This window comes from Dunckerocampus dactyliophorus, chromosome 17 (assembly GCF_027744805.1).
Source record: "Dunckerocampus dactyliophorus isolate RoL2022-P2 chromosome 17, RoL_Ddac_1.1, whole genome shotgun sequence".
Classification (NCBI taxonomy): domain Eukaryota; kingdom Metazoa; phylum Chordata; class Actinopteri; order Syngnathiformes; family Syngnathidae; genus Dunckerocampus; species Dunckerocampus dactyliophorus.
Window position 1 is genome coordinate 10,000,094 of NC_072835.1, and position 14,353 is coordinate 10,014,446.

Below are 14,353 nucleotides of genomic sequence, written 5' to 3' on the forward strand. Positions count from 1 at the left end.
AACAGAGAGAATCCGGCCACTTTTCAAAATAAAACATCATGGAAATAATTTTTTCTTTCTGTGCGGCCCGATAGGTTGGGGACCACTGATTTACTGTAAAGTCATGACTATACATGCTATCTTCATCCATATTCTTTTTTTCCAGGCTCAGTTAGAGTCTTTGACTTTCTGGCAAAAACAGAACTGACCTGTAGCCGCTTCAGTCAGGGTGGAACTGCTCTCCACTGGGCTCCCCCTGTGGTAATTGTGGCATTACATTAATGCTACTTCCTTCCCGATTATGTGTGACATAGGTAACAACCCCTGATGTTTGCCTCCAGGTCAGCCAGACTGGAAGTTTGCTCGTGACGGGCTTTGAAGATGGGGTGGTCCGCTTACTGGAGCTTTTTGACCCCAAAGGGGTGCACAGCTACAAAGGAGGCGCTCAGCTGCGCCTCAAACAGGCCTTCAAACCCCATAATGCCCCTGTAACTGCCGTGGCATATGAATGCAGTGGAAAAATATTAGCCACAGGGGTAAGTGTCATAGTCTTCCGCTCGCATTGTTGAATTAAAATATACTCGCAAGGCTCTTTTATAGGAGCCAGTTACATTGTGGGGGATGTTTTTCCAAGCTCAAGCAGGGGCATAAGGTCAAACTCATAGAAAGTCAGTCACAGGTTATGTCTTTTTTGCTCTGTATTTTTCTATTGATTTATTTGTATCGCATCCTCCAGTTAGTTTTATATGCTGTAGGAGGAATGTCATCATAAGTTGTTTTTCCATCCTTATTTGCTGTTCATTTCCCGAATTCTCAGAGCTCAGACCGCACTGTGTTCTTCTTCACTGTTGGGGAAACGTACGAGCCAATCGGTTTTGTCTCTGTTCCGGGACCAGTAGAGGTACTGGAGTGGTCACCTCATTCCCATGTAAGTCTCTCTTTTAATGGGGATACGCTATGAAATACCGTACTGACAGTACTTTGTGATTGTCTGAAAAAGACAGGTCTCGAGATTTATACAGTTGATACAGGGTTAAGAAAAAAAACTGTGAATAATTGATGCCCATAAAAATGTGTGGACTTTGGACACACAACTAGCTCCCCCTCTCCATCCAAACTCTCCTGCTAGCTTGACTTGAACGTCTTGTTCTTATTTTAGATCATCAGAACATTTGCAATAAAGATTTTTAGTAGTACTCAATATCCGGAACCTTCCCCTTCTCTCTTCAATATGCATCACACACTTATCGAACGCATTTAAAGTATAAAACATGTAGGTCCTCACCATGACTGAATGATAATATAAAATGGTGAAATAGATGTAATCAGAGTCAAAGTGAAGAAGTTACAGAAAAGTTTCACTTTTGCATCTCACACCAACTGTGGTGCATTTAAGGAACACTGGATAAAGTGCAAAATTTCTATGCTTGACAAAAAACATGATCAGTGAGGCATAATTTCCAACTGTGGTTCATGTATACCGTACATTTTACCTGTATTATCATGTGTTTATAAATTATTATCGACTTAAGATGAATGAGATGTGCTGTCTGCAGAAGAAAGCAGCCTATTTTCTGAAAAAAAAAAATATTTAAAATTCTTCTTGGGATTAAAAATCTGCAATTTTGCGGGGCAGTGAATACTGAATCACAAGTATGCACGCAAAGCAACTGGCCATTACTGTGCGCTGCCTGCCAGTGTGTGCATGTGCCACACACACAGAAGGAGGGAGCACCTCTGACATATTTTCTCCTATATACCTGTATGTTTGCATGTTCTTTGCTGTCATTTTAGATGGATGAAAGGGGGTGGTCTTACCCTACATTCTGGGTTGTCTGATGTTCCATGTTAATGCGGCATACAGTGTGACCAAACCCTCAAATTGCCATTTTCACACAGAATGACAACAGGTTGCTAATCTTGTGTCAAAGTGGTCATATTACGGAGGTACCTTGTCCTGATCCGAAAGCCCTGAAGCTAACCAAATCCTACGAGCTGCTAGAACTGCCCAGAAGATCCTTCTACTTCAAGAGCGTCAAATCTCGAATCAAGGTATTTCTCTTCTGTTGTTTGTTGGGTTTTCAATGGACTGCTAATTACGGACTTAACCACAAAAATCAACAAATATTTTATGACTTGCATGGATCTGCGGGTTTCAGAGAGAGGATGGAATTGCAAGGCGACAAGCTGTGAAGGAAAAGCGACAGGATGAGGGAAAGGAAATTACACAAGAAGAAGAGGGGGAGAAAAAGGAGGAGGAGTTGCCCTCTATCTATATCCCTGACCCCCCTAGTCCTCTCCACTGGGGGTTCTATTCAAAGCCGGGTCAGTTCTGGCTCTCTATGGTACGAATACATACACACATTATATGTTGATTCACCTGATTTGGGAAATGAATTTACTTTTTTTTTATCTTTAGGGAGGATTTGACGCAGGTTTCTTGTACCACTGTAAGTTCTCAGACAATCAGGATGAGGACCCAGACCAACGTCAGGATGAGCCATTTGACTTCCTTGTGATCCACAATGCAGATGATGACTCTATTTGTTCAGTCACCTTCAGGTATGATTGGTCAATTGATGAAAATATAAAGCAGAGGTATTCAACTGAAATTCAAATAAGTACAGAAAATTTCCTCAATAAAGTCTGTTGTCTCCGACTGTCTCGCTGTCCTCCCACTCCTCCACCATTACCGGTGGCCAGGGCGAGAAAAGGCAGGAGTAGCAAGTGGGCGAGTGGGAGACATATCTGTCTTTTTTTCCTCATCTCGCTGTCTTTATTTGTCACTATCACTTGTTTCTATCTTCTTTCTCTGTATGCCTCACTCGCTCTTCTGTGTCCCTTGCTTCACTTCTCTCGTCTTGTATCTGTCGCTGTTGTATTTAGAGTTGCACTGTTTAGCTCGTGGGATGGCTTAACTCGCACGCAATTGGTTAGTGTTTTTTTTTAGTTGATCAACCAGTGCCATAAAGTCTGAGAAAGCTTTGTCAAAACTTAAAATCCAGTTCCGTATTGGATGACGTGTGGGTCCGGACTTGGACCAGGGTCCGCCAGTTTGTGGTCCCTAATGTAGTGGTTTTACTTTATGTTTGTGTTCCAGCTCCAACAGGCAGCTGATGCTCTGTGGCATGCACTCAGGCTCCATCAGAGTTTATCCTCTGGACCCTGATGACCACTCCCTAACCTCCATGCAGGCGTACTGGGAACTGAGCGTCCACGACAGCATTTATGGACACCTACGAAACATATGCTGCAGCCATGATGATCATTTTGTGCTGACAGCAGGAGATGATGGGAACATCTTCTCCTTCAGTCTGCTTCCTCTTGAGGAGCTACAGAAAACCTTCCAGAGAAAAAGGGCTACGGTTCCTTCACCAAGGGTGAGTCAGAACACAACACAGAGGCAAGTTCTGGAAATACATCTGGGTAAATACAATACTTGCATTAAGAGTTATATGACACCAAATTCTTCTAACAGGTGGATCTTGAGAATGAGGAGTTAGCGCAAGACATTGATGACCCAGCAGCCAACAGGTTGAGTATGAATATGCTGTTATTCGATGCTGTCAGAGGAGAAGCGGCATAGAAAATGGATGGATGGATGCTGTCAGGTTCAGTTTCTGGGCAGTTTCCTGGTTAAAAGTGAGGGCCACATGAAGAAGGATACAGGCGTAAAACCCTGGCCATATTAATCACGTATGTTAGAAACATGACTTGATGTGGTGACAACTTGAAAAGAAGAGTTGAAGTCGGATAAATTCTCTTCTGTACCTTAGTTTGTAGCTTGGAGCCACCACACACTCCAAAAACACGCGGATTAGTAGGAATGTAGATGATTGTTTAGATGACTGCTGATTGCTCTATGTAGTACACTATTAACTCTTGCTTTCTTGTGACACTGACCAGAATAAATAGATGGTTTTTTTTCATAAAAACAATCTTAACGATCCAAAAAACGACTTAAAATTATGAAAGTGATCCTGACCTGACATGACATGACCCCCCAGCTTAGAGATGGCAAAACAGAAGCTGGAGAAAGACCGTCTGTGCCGGGAAGCTGAGAGGAAGAAATCCGACAAGCGAAAAAAGCTCAGTGAGATTCAGGACATGTTTAAAAAACTGCTGAAGGAAAACCAGGAGCTGCCAGGCCATATCCGGTTAACACCCACGGTAAAGACACACATTACAATTTGGATGATGAAGACAACGAAGACTTGAGAACAAGTACATTAGTTTTATTGATAGTTATTTTCCATTTTCAAAAGGAGCTGCAGCTGGACCCACGTTTCGCAGAGCTGGCTGAGATAGAGAAAGCTGGGAAATTGAAGGAGGTCCAAGACCAGATGAGTTGGGAAGAGGAGCACTCCCGTATAGCACTCAACAAACTACAGAAGTGGTACTAGATAAACACTAATATACCACTTATTTATTTTTATTGTTTTCATTTTTAGGGCAGATAGTATTGTTGATCTAAATGCCCTTACGTGCTCAACAGATTTGCTCTGCCAGGGAAAAGTGTGAGATACTCTTCCCCTGTTATACAGAATTTATTTGACTTTGACGATTTGTTGTTTTGCAAATTTGGAGCAGCCGGACCGGAGCAGGAGGGGATAGAGACGAAGAGAAAAGAAAACAGAGGGTGGAGTGTGGGTACAAGAGGGGGACAATACAGAGAGAGACAAGGACAACAGCAACAACGACAATTGCGACAAAATAACAAAACAACAGAAATATCGCCTGCTGAGGTTGTGGTGTGTTTTAACTTCGTTTCCACCCTTTTTTGTTTGTGTTTATTGATTTTGGTATAAACACAAATTTGCTTTTGGAAAAAGATGGGTTCCACAGTACAGTGGTGGGATTTTAATGAATGATAATGTAAGATGATTGATGAACAGATGGATTTATGAAGCTGTGGAAACGACAAAGAAAGTCATGTACAATGTTCCCCCTAATTTTTCAACGACCTGCCACTCCTTGTAATTCTGTGAGCGCAATCAGACACACTGTGCACACCGTAGTATCGCACCTGTTCAAAACCTGAGAACTGAGGTAGTCCCTTCAGCAACACAAAGTTGGCGTCACACTTAATAAATTATTGCTGAATAAGAATGAGATGTGTTTCTGCAGAAAAAAATACCCATTTTTGGACAAAACTAAATGTTAAAAAATTAATTTTGGACCAAAAATCTGCAAATTTGCAGGGTCATGAATGCTGAATCATCAATGAATAAAAGTTTTAAACTAAAACATCATATATTATAAATGATTAGTGACCTTGTTGGTGGTTCTTACTTCCAGGTTCAATGGCTCTCCAGAGTCTGATGTACTCACTGTGTTCGCCATCCATACTGGCCACAAAGTCTCCACATATAATATTCCTGAACTTTCTTCAGTACACATCCAACAACAATGCAGGTCCACTGAGTCCAGCGGCAAAGAAACTGCTCAAGGGGAACGTCGAAAATCCAAAGACCAACCTGTGAAAGGCAGCAGCGAAATAGATGGTGTGACAAAGTTAAAACATTTGCTCTCTCTCAAATACCGCACAACACTGAATTAATGCTGATGCATGCTCCCCAGAGGAGGATGTGCCTCACACCCTGGTGACTCATTCTTCAGGGGTAAAGCTGGCAGATCGGCAGATCGAGAGGCTCCAAAAGGCTGCAGAGAAAGCTAAACAAGCACAAGCAAAGATTGAGAAACGGAAGCAGGAATGGGATAAACTGTGAGTGTGGCTTTGGACGACATCATAACCAATGCAAGCCTCTATGATTGCTATATATATTGCTTTGTTTTTTTATTGTTGTCTCAGTTACGCAGAGAAGCCGAAGAAGAACTGCGAGGATCCGCGAGATGTGCAGGCCATCTGTGAAGCCAAAGAGAACATTGGAGACTTGAAACTTAAGACAGATAAAGACTTCACTGTACCAAAACACCTGCGAATGAGTGCAGACAGAAAGAAAGCCGAGATAAAAGACCTGGAGGACAACGTAATGCATATATTACAGTCTTCAAAACATTTTATTACCAGCTGTCCAGTCTTTGTGTAACACCCAATGTCAATGATACAAATGATGATATATCGGCTACAATAGAGATGATTTTTAAAAAATTATTCCATCACAGATACGAGAGAAACAGACTGAGATGAACAGAGAGATCTGGGCCTTGCGAGACTGCAAACTTCACCTTGTAGCAAAACTGCAGGTGCAAGCTCAGCAGCTCCAGAGGGTCCAGAAACTTCTGCCATCCCATCTCCACCGCCATCCACCACCCTTGCCCACTATACGACCGGAGGAAATCCCAGACAAGAGGCAGCGATGCAGCCCAGCTATCCTGGACAGATACAGGGTGCTGAGGGAGCAGAGGTGCTGTAGTCAGTGTTCATTAAAGATTTCCACCAACACACTTCCCAGCGGCACACCGCTTCAATCACTTTATGTAGCTGTGAAGTCTGCAGGTTACGTCAAGCCATGACTTCCATCAAGCCATCCATCCATTTTCTTGTGTTTATCTGGGGTTGGGTGAAAGGGGCAGCAGCCTAAACAGAAAAGCCCAGACTTCCCCTTTCCCTGGCTTCTTCATTCAGGTCCTCCCAGATAATCCCATGACATTCCCAGGCCCATTGACAGACATAGTCTTTCCAACGTGCTCTGGGTCTTCCTCAAGGCCTGCTGCCAGTCGGACAAGCGCTGAACACCTCACCAAGGAGGCATCTGGGAGACATTCTGACCAGATGCCCTAGCCACCTCATTTGGCACCTCTCAATGTGGAGAAGCAGCGGCTGAACACCGAGTTTCAGCCGCTTGTACCTGCGATCTTGTCCTTTCCGTCACTACCCAAAGCTCATGACTGGTAAAGTGAGCACTATGCCTTCCTGCTCAGTTCCCCCTTCACCACAACGGATTGATGCAGAGTCCACATCACTGTAAACACCACCCCAATCCACCTATTTATCTCGCAATCCATCTTTTCCTCACTGAACATGACCCCAAGGTACTTGAACCTCCTCCATTTGGGGCAGGATCTCATCCCCAACCCGGCACGCTACCCTTTTCCGGGTGAGAACCACGGACTCTGACTTGGAGGTGCTGATTCTCATGCCAGCTGCGTCACACTGCTTCAAATAAACATTTTATCATCTGCGAAGTGTAAGTCAGATGGCGCTAGTTCTGTAGAGTCAGGAAAATTAAAAAATGAATTAAAATAGACTAAAAATCATACTTGTGTATTTAGTTATTTAGTGGCTGACACAGCAGCTACAATCCCCAAGCTAGACATAATTAGTGTCTTCATTAAACAACACTGCTGTCTAAAATATGACATTTCTCAATCCACACAGGTATAATATCATTAGAGTTGCACATTACTTACAGGCACATCAAGGCAAACACGTATGAGAAAGTATTCCATAACAACATTCGATATCTGTATCATTCGGTGTGTTTGCTTAACTGTGTGACAAACTCAACTCAATTCATTATTATTAATTAAGGCAGCACATGTTAAATTATACATATATTGATATATACTGTAAGTCGCACCTGACTATAAGTGTGCGAGCATAAGTGTGACTTATGAAATAATATTATGCATGCACCATGTAAATTTTCTCCAATGTGGGTTAGGGGGATTTTTTAATGAATACCCCTCATATTATCTGTGACCGGAGTGTAAAAACGGAAATGCACCAACATATTGTGCACTGCATTGACAAGGATTTTTTGGATGAATGATGAATGTTGCAGGTCTCAATGCACAGAACTGAAGGATCCGGAAGTGGGTTTGCTCAAGCAACTGGAAGAAGAGGTGGAAGGTCTGGAGGAAGCAGAGGAAATGGGAAAATACTCATCTGTAGCCATTGAGGAGGAAGAAGAAGAAGAGCCTACAGAGGAGCAAGAAGCACAGCTGAGCGAGGAGAACAAGCAGAGCAAATTGCTGCACATACAGGACTCTATCCTGGAGAAGGTCGATTAAGGTTTTTTACTTTTTAATTAAATATTCTTCCAAGTATTATCTCAATGTAAATGTACTGATTCTTCAAACACTAGATGGAAAGGTTGGTGCATCAGTTTGACAAGGAGCACTTGATGTGCCTGAACAAGGTGGAGAAGCTGGAATGGATGCTCAAACTTGGCAACCTTCGGCAGCTGACACTTTTTCAGGAACTGCTGCTCCTTAAGGAGGTGGACAAGAATGAGAAAACCTTGCAGGAGAAGCTCAACATACGTCTGAAGGAGGAGAACAACTTGATGGTGGGATGCTCACTAGTTCTCTAACACTATCTTCACAGCCAAATTATCCAAACATTCCTATGCTCAGAGTACACTAGAAAGTCCTATCTACCGTACATGATTTTCACATTCACTTTGGTATACTAGAAAGTGCCTGATGCAGCTGATTCATAGGTTCTGCCGTATCTTGTGCCATAGTCTAAGCTGGAGGAGTCTCAGGAGGAGCTGGAACTGAAGCATAAAGACATAGCGAAGGTGCAGGAGAGAGAGAAGGCCGTATCTAAAGCCTTTCGGGCCTCGCTGGGTGATGACAAGAAATTTGAAGAGTATCTCTTCAAAGTGTTCAAGAAGAAAATCAAACGTATCAAGAAGAAGGAGCGGGTGGGAGATGAAGGTGAGGGGAGCATTCACCCAGAGTATGTACTGGGCAGTAAGCATGTTTGTATTGTTCATATGTTGCAAATACGATTTGCAGAAAACGAGAATGACAGTGGTGAAGACTTTGATGATTATGAAAACTGGGATGATGATGAGGAGGATTGGGATACACCGGAGGGAGAAGCTGCTGTTGAGGAATGCCCTCCAGGTGAGTACTTTCCTTTTACCTCTTGGAACACACCAAGAGGTTGGCCTGAGAATGATAAAACATTGGTAAGATTTAAGGTTTGTGTCGAATATATAGCAAAGACCAGTGGAAAGCTACGGAGCGTGTGACACATCAAAGAAGACAGCTGGAAAAGGCGGAGGTGCAGTTGATGAAGAAAATGCATGGCTGACGACAATCAGGCGCGGATTTAGTGATTTAGCGGATTTAGTGATTTTTAGTGTACACTTTTGCTTAAACAATATATTTCAAGGATAAAAATAACAACAAACTCTTGAAATTAAGGACATAAAATTGGCCTCAGATATCACCAGATTGCAGGAAATGAGGTCTAATTTAAAACAAATTTCCGGGGAAGGGCCCCCAAACCTCCTGCTCCATTTCCAGCGCCTCGGCCACACCCCCCCTTTTCAAAAAAGCTAGATCCACAATATGTCCAAAGTGAGGAGACAGTCACACTGTTTAAAGTATTGTGGGACCACACATGACCAGGACAGAAGGACCAAAATCATACCAGCAAAAAGACTGGTTTTCACATACATTTCCCGCTATTCCTCCCATTTTCAACCAAAAGTAGCAAATGCCCAATAATAAATTTTTCATGGAAAACATTCAGGGTGAAATCTCAGCAAAGTCCTGTTTTTTTATGTCATTTGTGTATATTTTTAAATAAAATTGTTCAAGATTTTCAGCACGCTTTAGCATAAATGCCATGTTGGTTATATTTTTTTTTGTGTGTTTACGAATTCTATCCTAAAAACTCACTCCTGTTACTTAAAGGAGTGATCTTGGCTTAGGAAACTACTATTAAATTATAGTTGCCTGAGATGGGCCAATACACATTTTGAGTAGCTCAATAGTGTATTATTAGATTTAGAGTTGAAAAAAGACAGAAATGTAGTTTAATTCGAGAACGTTACAATAAGAAAATGGAACTGATTCAGTGGAATGGCCCATGAAATGGATGGATGAAATCCTGTTGTGTCTGGTCAACACTGAGGATATCATAGCCAAAGATGTAATGATCACATGGAACATAGCCAATCAGGAAGTGAGTTTCCTGGAGAAGACAACCAATAATGACCAACATCAACAAGCTTCTAGCAAAACTGTGGCTGGATATTTGATCACCCTTCTTGGTAGACTTTGTAGCGTTTATTTAGTTTCCTGACACAGACTTGACTTTTAAGCATAGCCACAAATGTGCTGTAAGGTTGAGGTCAGGACTTCGGGAAGGCCATTCTAAAAACTTTATATTAGCTTGTTTTATCCAGTTTAGATGTGTTTTTGGGATCACTGACCTGTCAATCTGTTGGAAAATGTATCCTGCTGTTCAAGTAACTGACAGTTAAAGAATTATCTAAAACAGAATAGAGTCAAACATCCTCTGGGTACTTTTGTGTCATAGATTGTGACCCAAAGCTGTTTGAGCACATACTGCAGTTGCGTGAACGTCGACTGGACCTGGAAGAACGGCTGGCAGAGGAGAAAAAGAGTGCTGACGTTCTGGAGAGAGAATGCGACACGCTCATTAAAAAGGTTAGAGGATGTTTCAGAGTGGTATTAGATGTAATCATCTACAGTGGTGTGAAAAAGTGTTTGCCCCCTTCCTAATTTCTTATTTTTTGCAACACAACTGAACACGTATTGCAGTTTTTAAATGAAACTTTTTATTATTAAAAGCATAGTTCTTATTTTTGCCCGCACTGTCGCTTAGTAGTTAGCATGTTGGCCACATCCGCTCCGTCGCGGAAGAAGATGAAAGCGTCTTCATTATATATACAAGAATGGAGAGGTGACAATACACAGGGATATGGCGGGAGACAAACGCCGAGACAAATGCCGAGCTGTTTAACTCCCTGTATGAAGTCAAACTCTTTACTTAAATGACCCAGCAACTAAGCGGAACTACGTTCCTCGTCACGAAAATCTGACCAAAATGGACTCGCGGGACCAAGTAGGGGGGTAAGTCACTGTTGATGTAGTACACTGCTGATGGGAATGTCATATAACTTCATGTCAAAAATCCAAACTATTGCTTTATGGCAGAAAAAAATCCACACCTGAAAAAGTAATTGCCCCCTGTTAAAACATAATTTAACTGAGATTAATTGAGGTCTATCAGTCTGGAAAGATTTATAAAGCCATTCCTAAAGCTTTGGGACTCCAGCGAACCACAGTGAGAACAATTATGCACAAATGGCGAAAACATGGATAAGTGGTTGAACCTTCCCAGGAGTGTCCGGCCAACCAAAATTACCCCAAGAGTGACGACTCATCCAAGAGGTCACAAAAGACCCCACAACAACATCCAAAGAACTGCACGCTGTGTTCATGACTCCACCATAAGAAAGACACTGGGCAAAAACGGCCTGCATGGCAGAGTTCCACAACGAAAACCACTGCTGAACAAAAAGAACATCAAGGCTCGTCTCAATTTTGCCAAAAACATCTTGATGATCCCCAAGGCCTTTTGGGAGAATATTCTGTAGTCTGACGAGACAAAAGTTTAACTTTTTAGACGGTGTGTTCCCCATTATACATCTGATGTAAAAGTAATGTCGCATTTCAGAAAAAGAACATCATACCAACAGTAAAATATGGGGGTGGTAGTGTGATGGTCTGGGGCTGTTTTGCTGCTTCAGGACCTGGAAGACTTGCTGTGATAAATGGAACCATGAATTCTGCTGTCTACCAAAAAATGCTAAAGGAGAATGTCCGGCCATCTATTTGTGACCTCAAGCTGAAACCAGCTTGGGTTCTGTAGCAGGACAATGATCCAAAACACACCAGCAAGTCCACCTCTGAATGGCTGAAGAAAAACAAAATGAAGACTTTGGAGTGTCCTAGTCAAAGTTCTGGCCTGAATCCTATTGAGATGCTGTGGCATGACCTTAAATATGCGGTTCATGCTTGAAAACCCTCCAACGTGGCTGAATTACAACAATTCTGCAAAGATGAGTGGGCCAAAATTCCTCCACAGCGCTGTAAGAGACTCGTCACAAGTTATTGCAAATGCTTGATTGCAGTTGTTGCTGCCAGTTAGCCCAGCAACTGTTGCTGGGCTAACTGGCCTAACCAGTTATTAGTTTTAGGGGGCAATGACTTTTTCACACAGGGCCATGCAGGTTTGGATTTTTTTGAAATATATGAAATAATATGAAATAAAGACCAGACAAAAGACTTTCCATAAAGATTTGACTCTACTCTGTTTTTATTTTTTGTGATTTACAGTTAAAATCAGTGCAGATCAGTCGCAAGGCAGCAGAGGATGACTTAGAGCAAGTTAACAGAGAAAAACAGCAGCAAATGAACCAACTAGATGTTGTGGTTCCTCTTCGGCTGCACCAGGTAAACAACAACTTGGGACTGACCAATGGAAGTCTTCTTCAGTTGCCAGTACTTTTCTTTAACGTCTCCCAGATCGAGTTTGATGTCAATGGCCCTGTGCCTTCGGACATGAGCTCGGCGTTGGTGCTCACCAGGACAGAGCTGCAACGTCTGCAGGAACGAGTGAATCAGCTGGAGGCGGAAAAGAGGCAGCAGACAGAAGTCTACAGTCAAGCCCGTCAGCAGTACACCAGGCTAGTTCAAGAACGAAAAGACATGAGCGCTGAGATCCAGTGTAAGACCCAAGCATTTTGAGATCTCAACCAGCAGAACCAACACTAATTCATTTGTGTTTTGGTGTAGCGCTGGAGAAGCTATGCAATCAGCTCATGATGAGAAGGTTTGGGAGGGAGGTGGATCTGGAGGTTCTGCAGACGCTGTCAGGCAACAGGATGGTTGAGGAGCTGAAGCAGCAAAAACTCCTTCAAGAAGCTGCAAACGCCAAAGAAATCAAAGAGTGGGATGTACGCCAACCTTTTTGTGTGTTCCTTTGGGCCTACCTGCATGTTTATGTGCCTTCCGAGACATTCTTTCTACAATTATTGATACAGTATATTTGTTTTTGTGTTTGTTTCAGATAAAAGTACAAAAGGCTCGTGAGGTCCTGATGAGGATGACAAGGAGCAACACAGAACGCCTCCTTTGCTTGAATAGCCTCTTTGAACAGAAGAAAGAGCTGGAGCAGAAACTTGACGCAAGGCAGAAGAAAATTGTAATTGGTTTGAAAATGCACCACATTGCATGCTAGGGTTATGATTAATAATGCTTTAAATACTACTACAGCAATTTGGCCCTGCAGGTTTTAGGTAGTATTGTATGTAAAACGGGAGGACAATTTTTTATTCTTTATGAAAACTATGATTTGGGCCACTTAATCCCATTTTTAGGACTTTAACATACAGTAGATCACTGCCTATTCGTGGTTCTGCATTTGCATAATCGCATATTTCTTTTTTCTGCTTTAATTTCCCTGAGTTTCACCGGTCAATATTTGCATTATAAAATTTGAGAAATTAAGATTGTTATGTTTCACAAGAATTTCCACAAAATTTCCATTTGTGTCGTCAGGAGAAACAGCTTCAAGACTTCAGCAGGCAAAGCGACAGAAATGAAGTGTGGCGTCTTCAAGAATTGGTGAGAAAACAGGCCCAGCAGGTGGAGGCCCTCAGCAGAGAGATCAGCTTTCTTTCACGTAAAGGAGGTCACGTTCTGCTGAGCAGCCACAACCAGCTGCCTCCCCTTGTTCCTTGGACCAAGCCCACTGTGCAGACACACACCAAGGAAGCAGGTGGACTGCATTCTAACAAGCGAGACGGGAAGGCATGGAACTGAGTGGAGGTTTATCAACAGAAGACTGGAGTCACAAAATGAAGAGAGTACTTGGAACGTCATGAAGTCATCTACCTAAACATTATCAGAATCAAAATGCAGAGATGTGGACTCAAGTCATGATCAAATTCACAATTTTGATGACTTTGGGCTTGACTTGACAATATCATCAAAGACTTGCAACTCAACTTGGACTTTGACATCATTGACTGGACTTGACTGGAACTTTAGTCTGATGACATGAAAATACTTAACTTTTGGTGTGTGTGTTGAGTAAAATGTATCCCGATTCAAAGTATTCGACTAACGTGACCAATGTTATATAATTTCCAGCAAGACAACTAATTTTCCCCACAGAATCTGCCTCATTATTATTGAATGCGTCTATAAAAGATGACACTCGCAAAAGACTGATTTTCTCCCCCGTGTCAAGATGAGACAGGAACCTTTTTTTTTTAGCTTTGACTTTTCTTTTCGGATCTAGTTAATGATGAATGAAGTTTATGTTTTAAATTTATTCTCAATGAATTACAAAGAGTAGGGGTAGGCGACATAGGAAAGGTTGGTATTGATTCAATACCAAGTAAATGCAGGGACTGTATTGCTAATACTTTTACTTGAATTTGTCAAGATGCCTGCTTGTAAAGATGTTTGCTTTCATTTGTTAATGAATTATAATGAGAATAAAACACAACACCGATGTTTTAGGCAACCAAAAATATGTTTTTGTCACCACACTTACTTGTGAACATTCTGCCAATCACCGAATTCTTTCGCCGTAACTGAACTTTCTTTCCTGATTGGTCAATGTAGCTTT

The 14,353-nt window shown here is 42.1% G+C and overlaps 1 protein-coding gene across 1 annotated transcript in view; it reads left to right on the forward strand.

The window, feature by feature from the left end:
• LOC129170318 (cilia- and flagella-associated protein 44-like) overlaps positions 1-14,124 on the forward strand; it is a 22,535-nt gene extending 8,411 nt beyond the window's left edge. Inside the window, exons 11-34 of the mRNA XM_054757732.1 lie at positions 146-240; positions 321-515; positions 797-907; positions 1,879-2,031; positions 2,139-2,324; positions 2,399-2,541; positions 3,080-3,359; positions 3,458-3,513; positions 3,987-4,149; positions 4,245-4,375; positions 5,278-5,483; positions 5,560-5,704; positions 5,792-5,969; positions 6,106-6,347; positions 7,728-7,947; positions 8,031-8,234; positions 8,412-8,607; positions 8,689-8,799; positions 10,226-10,356; positions 12,052-12,168; positions 12,241-12,442; positions 12,511-12,671; positions 12,785-12,919; positions 13,276-14,124. Of these exons, the coding sequence (XP_054613707.1) occupies positions 146-240; positions 321-515; positions 797-907; positions 1,879-2,031; positions 2,139-2,324; positions 2,399-2,541; positions 3,080-3,359; positions 3,458-3,513; positions 3,987-4,149; positions 4,245-4,375; positions 5,278-5,483; positions 5,560-5,704; positions 5,792-5,969; positions 6,106-6,347; positions 7,728-7,947; positions 8,031-8,234; positions 8,412-8,607; positions 8,689-8,799; positions 10,226-10,356; positions 12,052-12,168; positions 12,241-12,442; positions 12,511-12,671; positions 12,785-12,919; positions 13,276-13,539 (4,025 nt within the window). The 3' untranslated portion in view covers positions 13,540-14,124. The remainder of the gene's footprint in view (positions 1-145; positions 241-320; positions 516-796; positions 908-1,878; positions 2,032-2,138; positions 2,325-2,398; positions 2,542-3,079; positions 3,360-3,457; positions 3,514-3,986; positions 4,150-4,244; positions 4,376-5,277; positions 5,484-5,559; positions 5,705-5,791; positions 5,970-6,105; positions 6,348-7,727; positions 7,948-8,030; positions 8,235-8,411; positions 8,608-8,688; positions 8,800-10,225; positions 10,357-12,051; positions 12,169-12,240; positions 12,443-12,510; positions 12,672-12,784; positions 12,920-13,275) is intronic.
• The last annotated feature ends 229 nt before the right edge of the window (positions 14,125-14,353 follow it).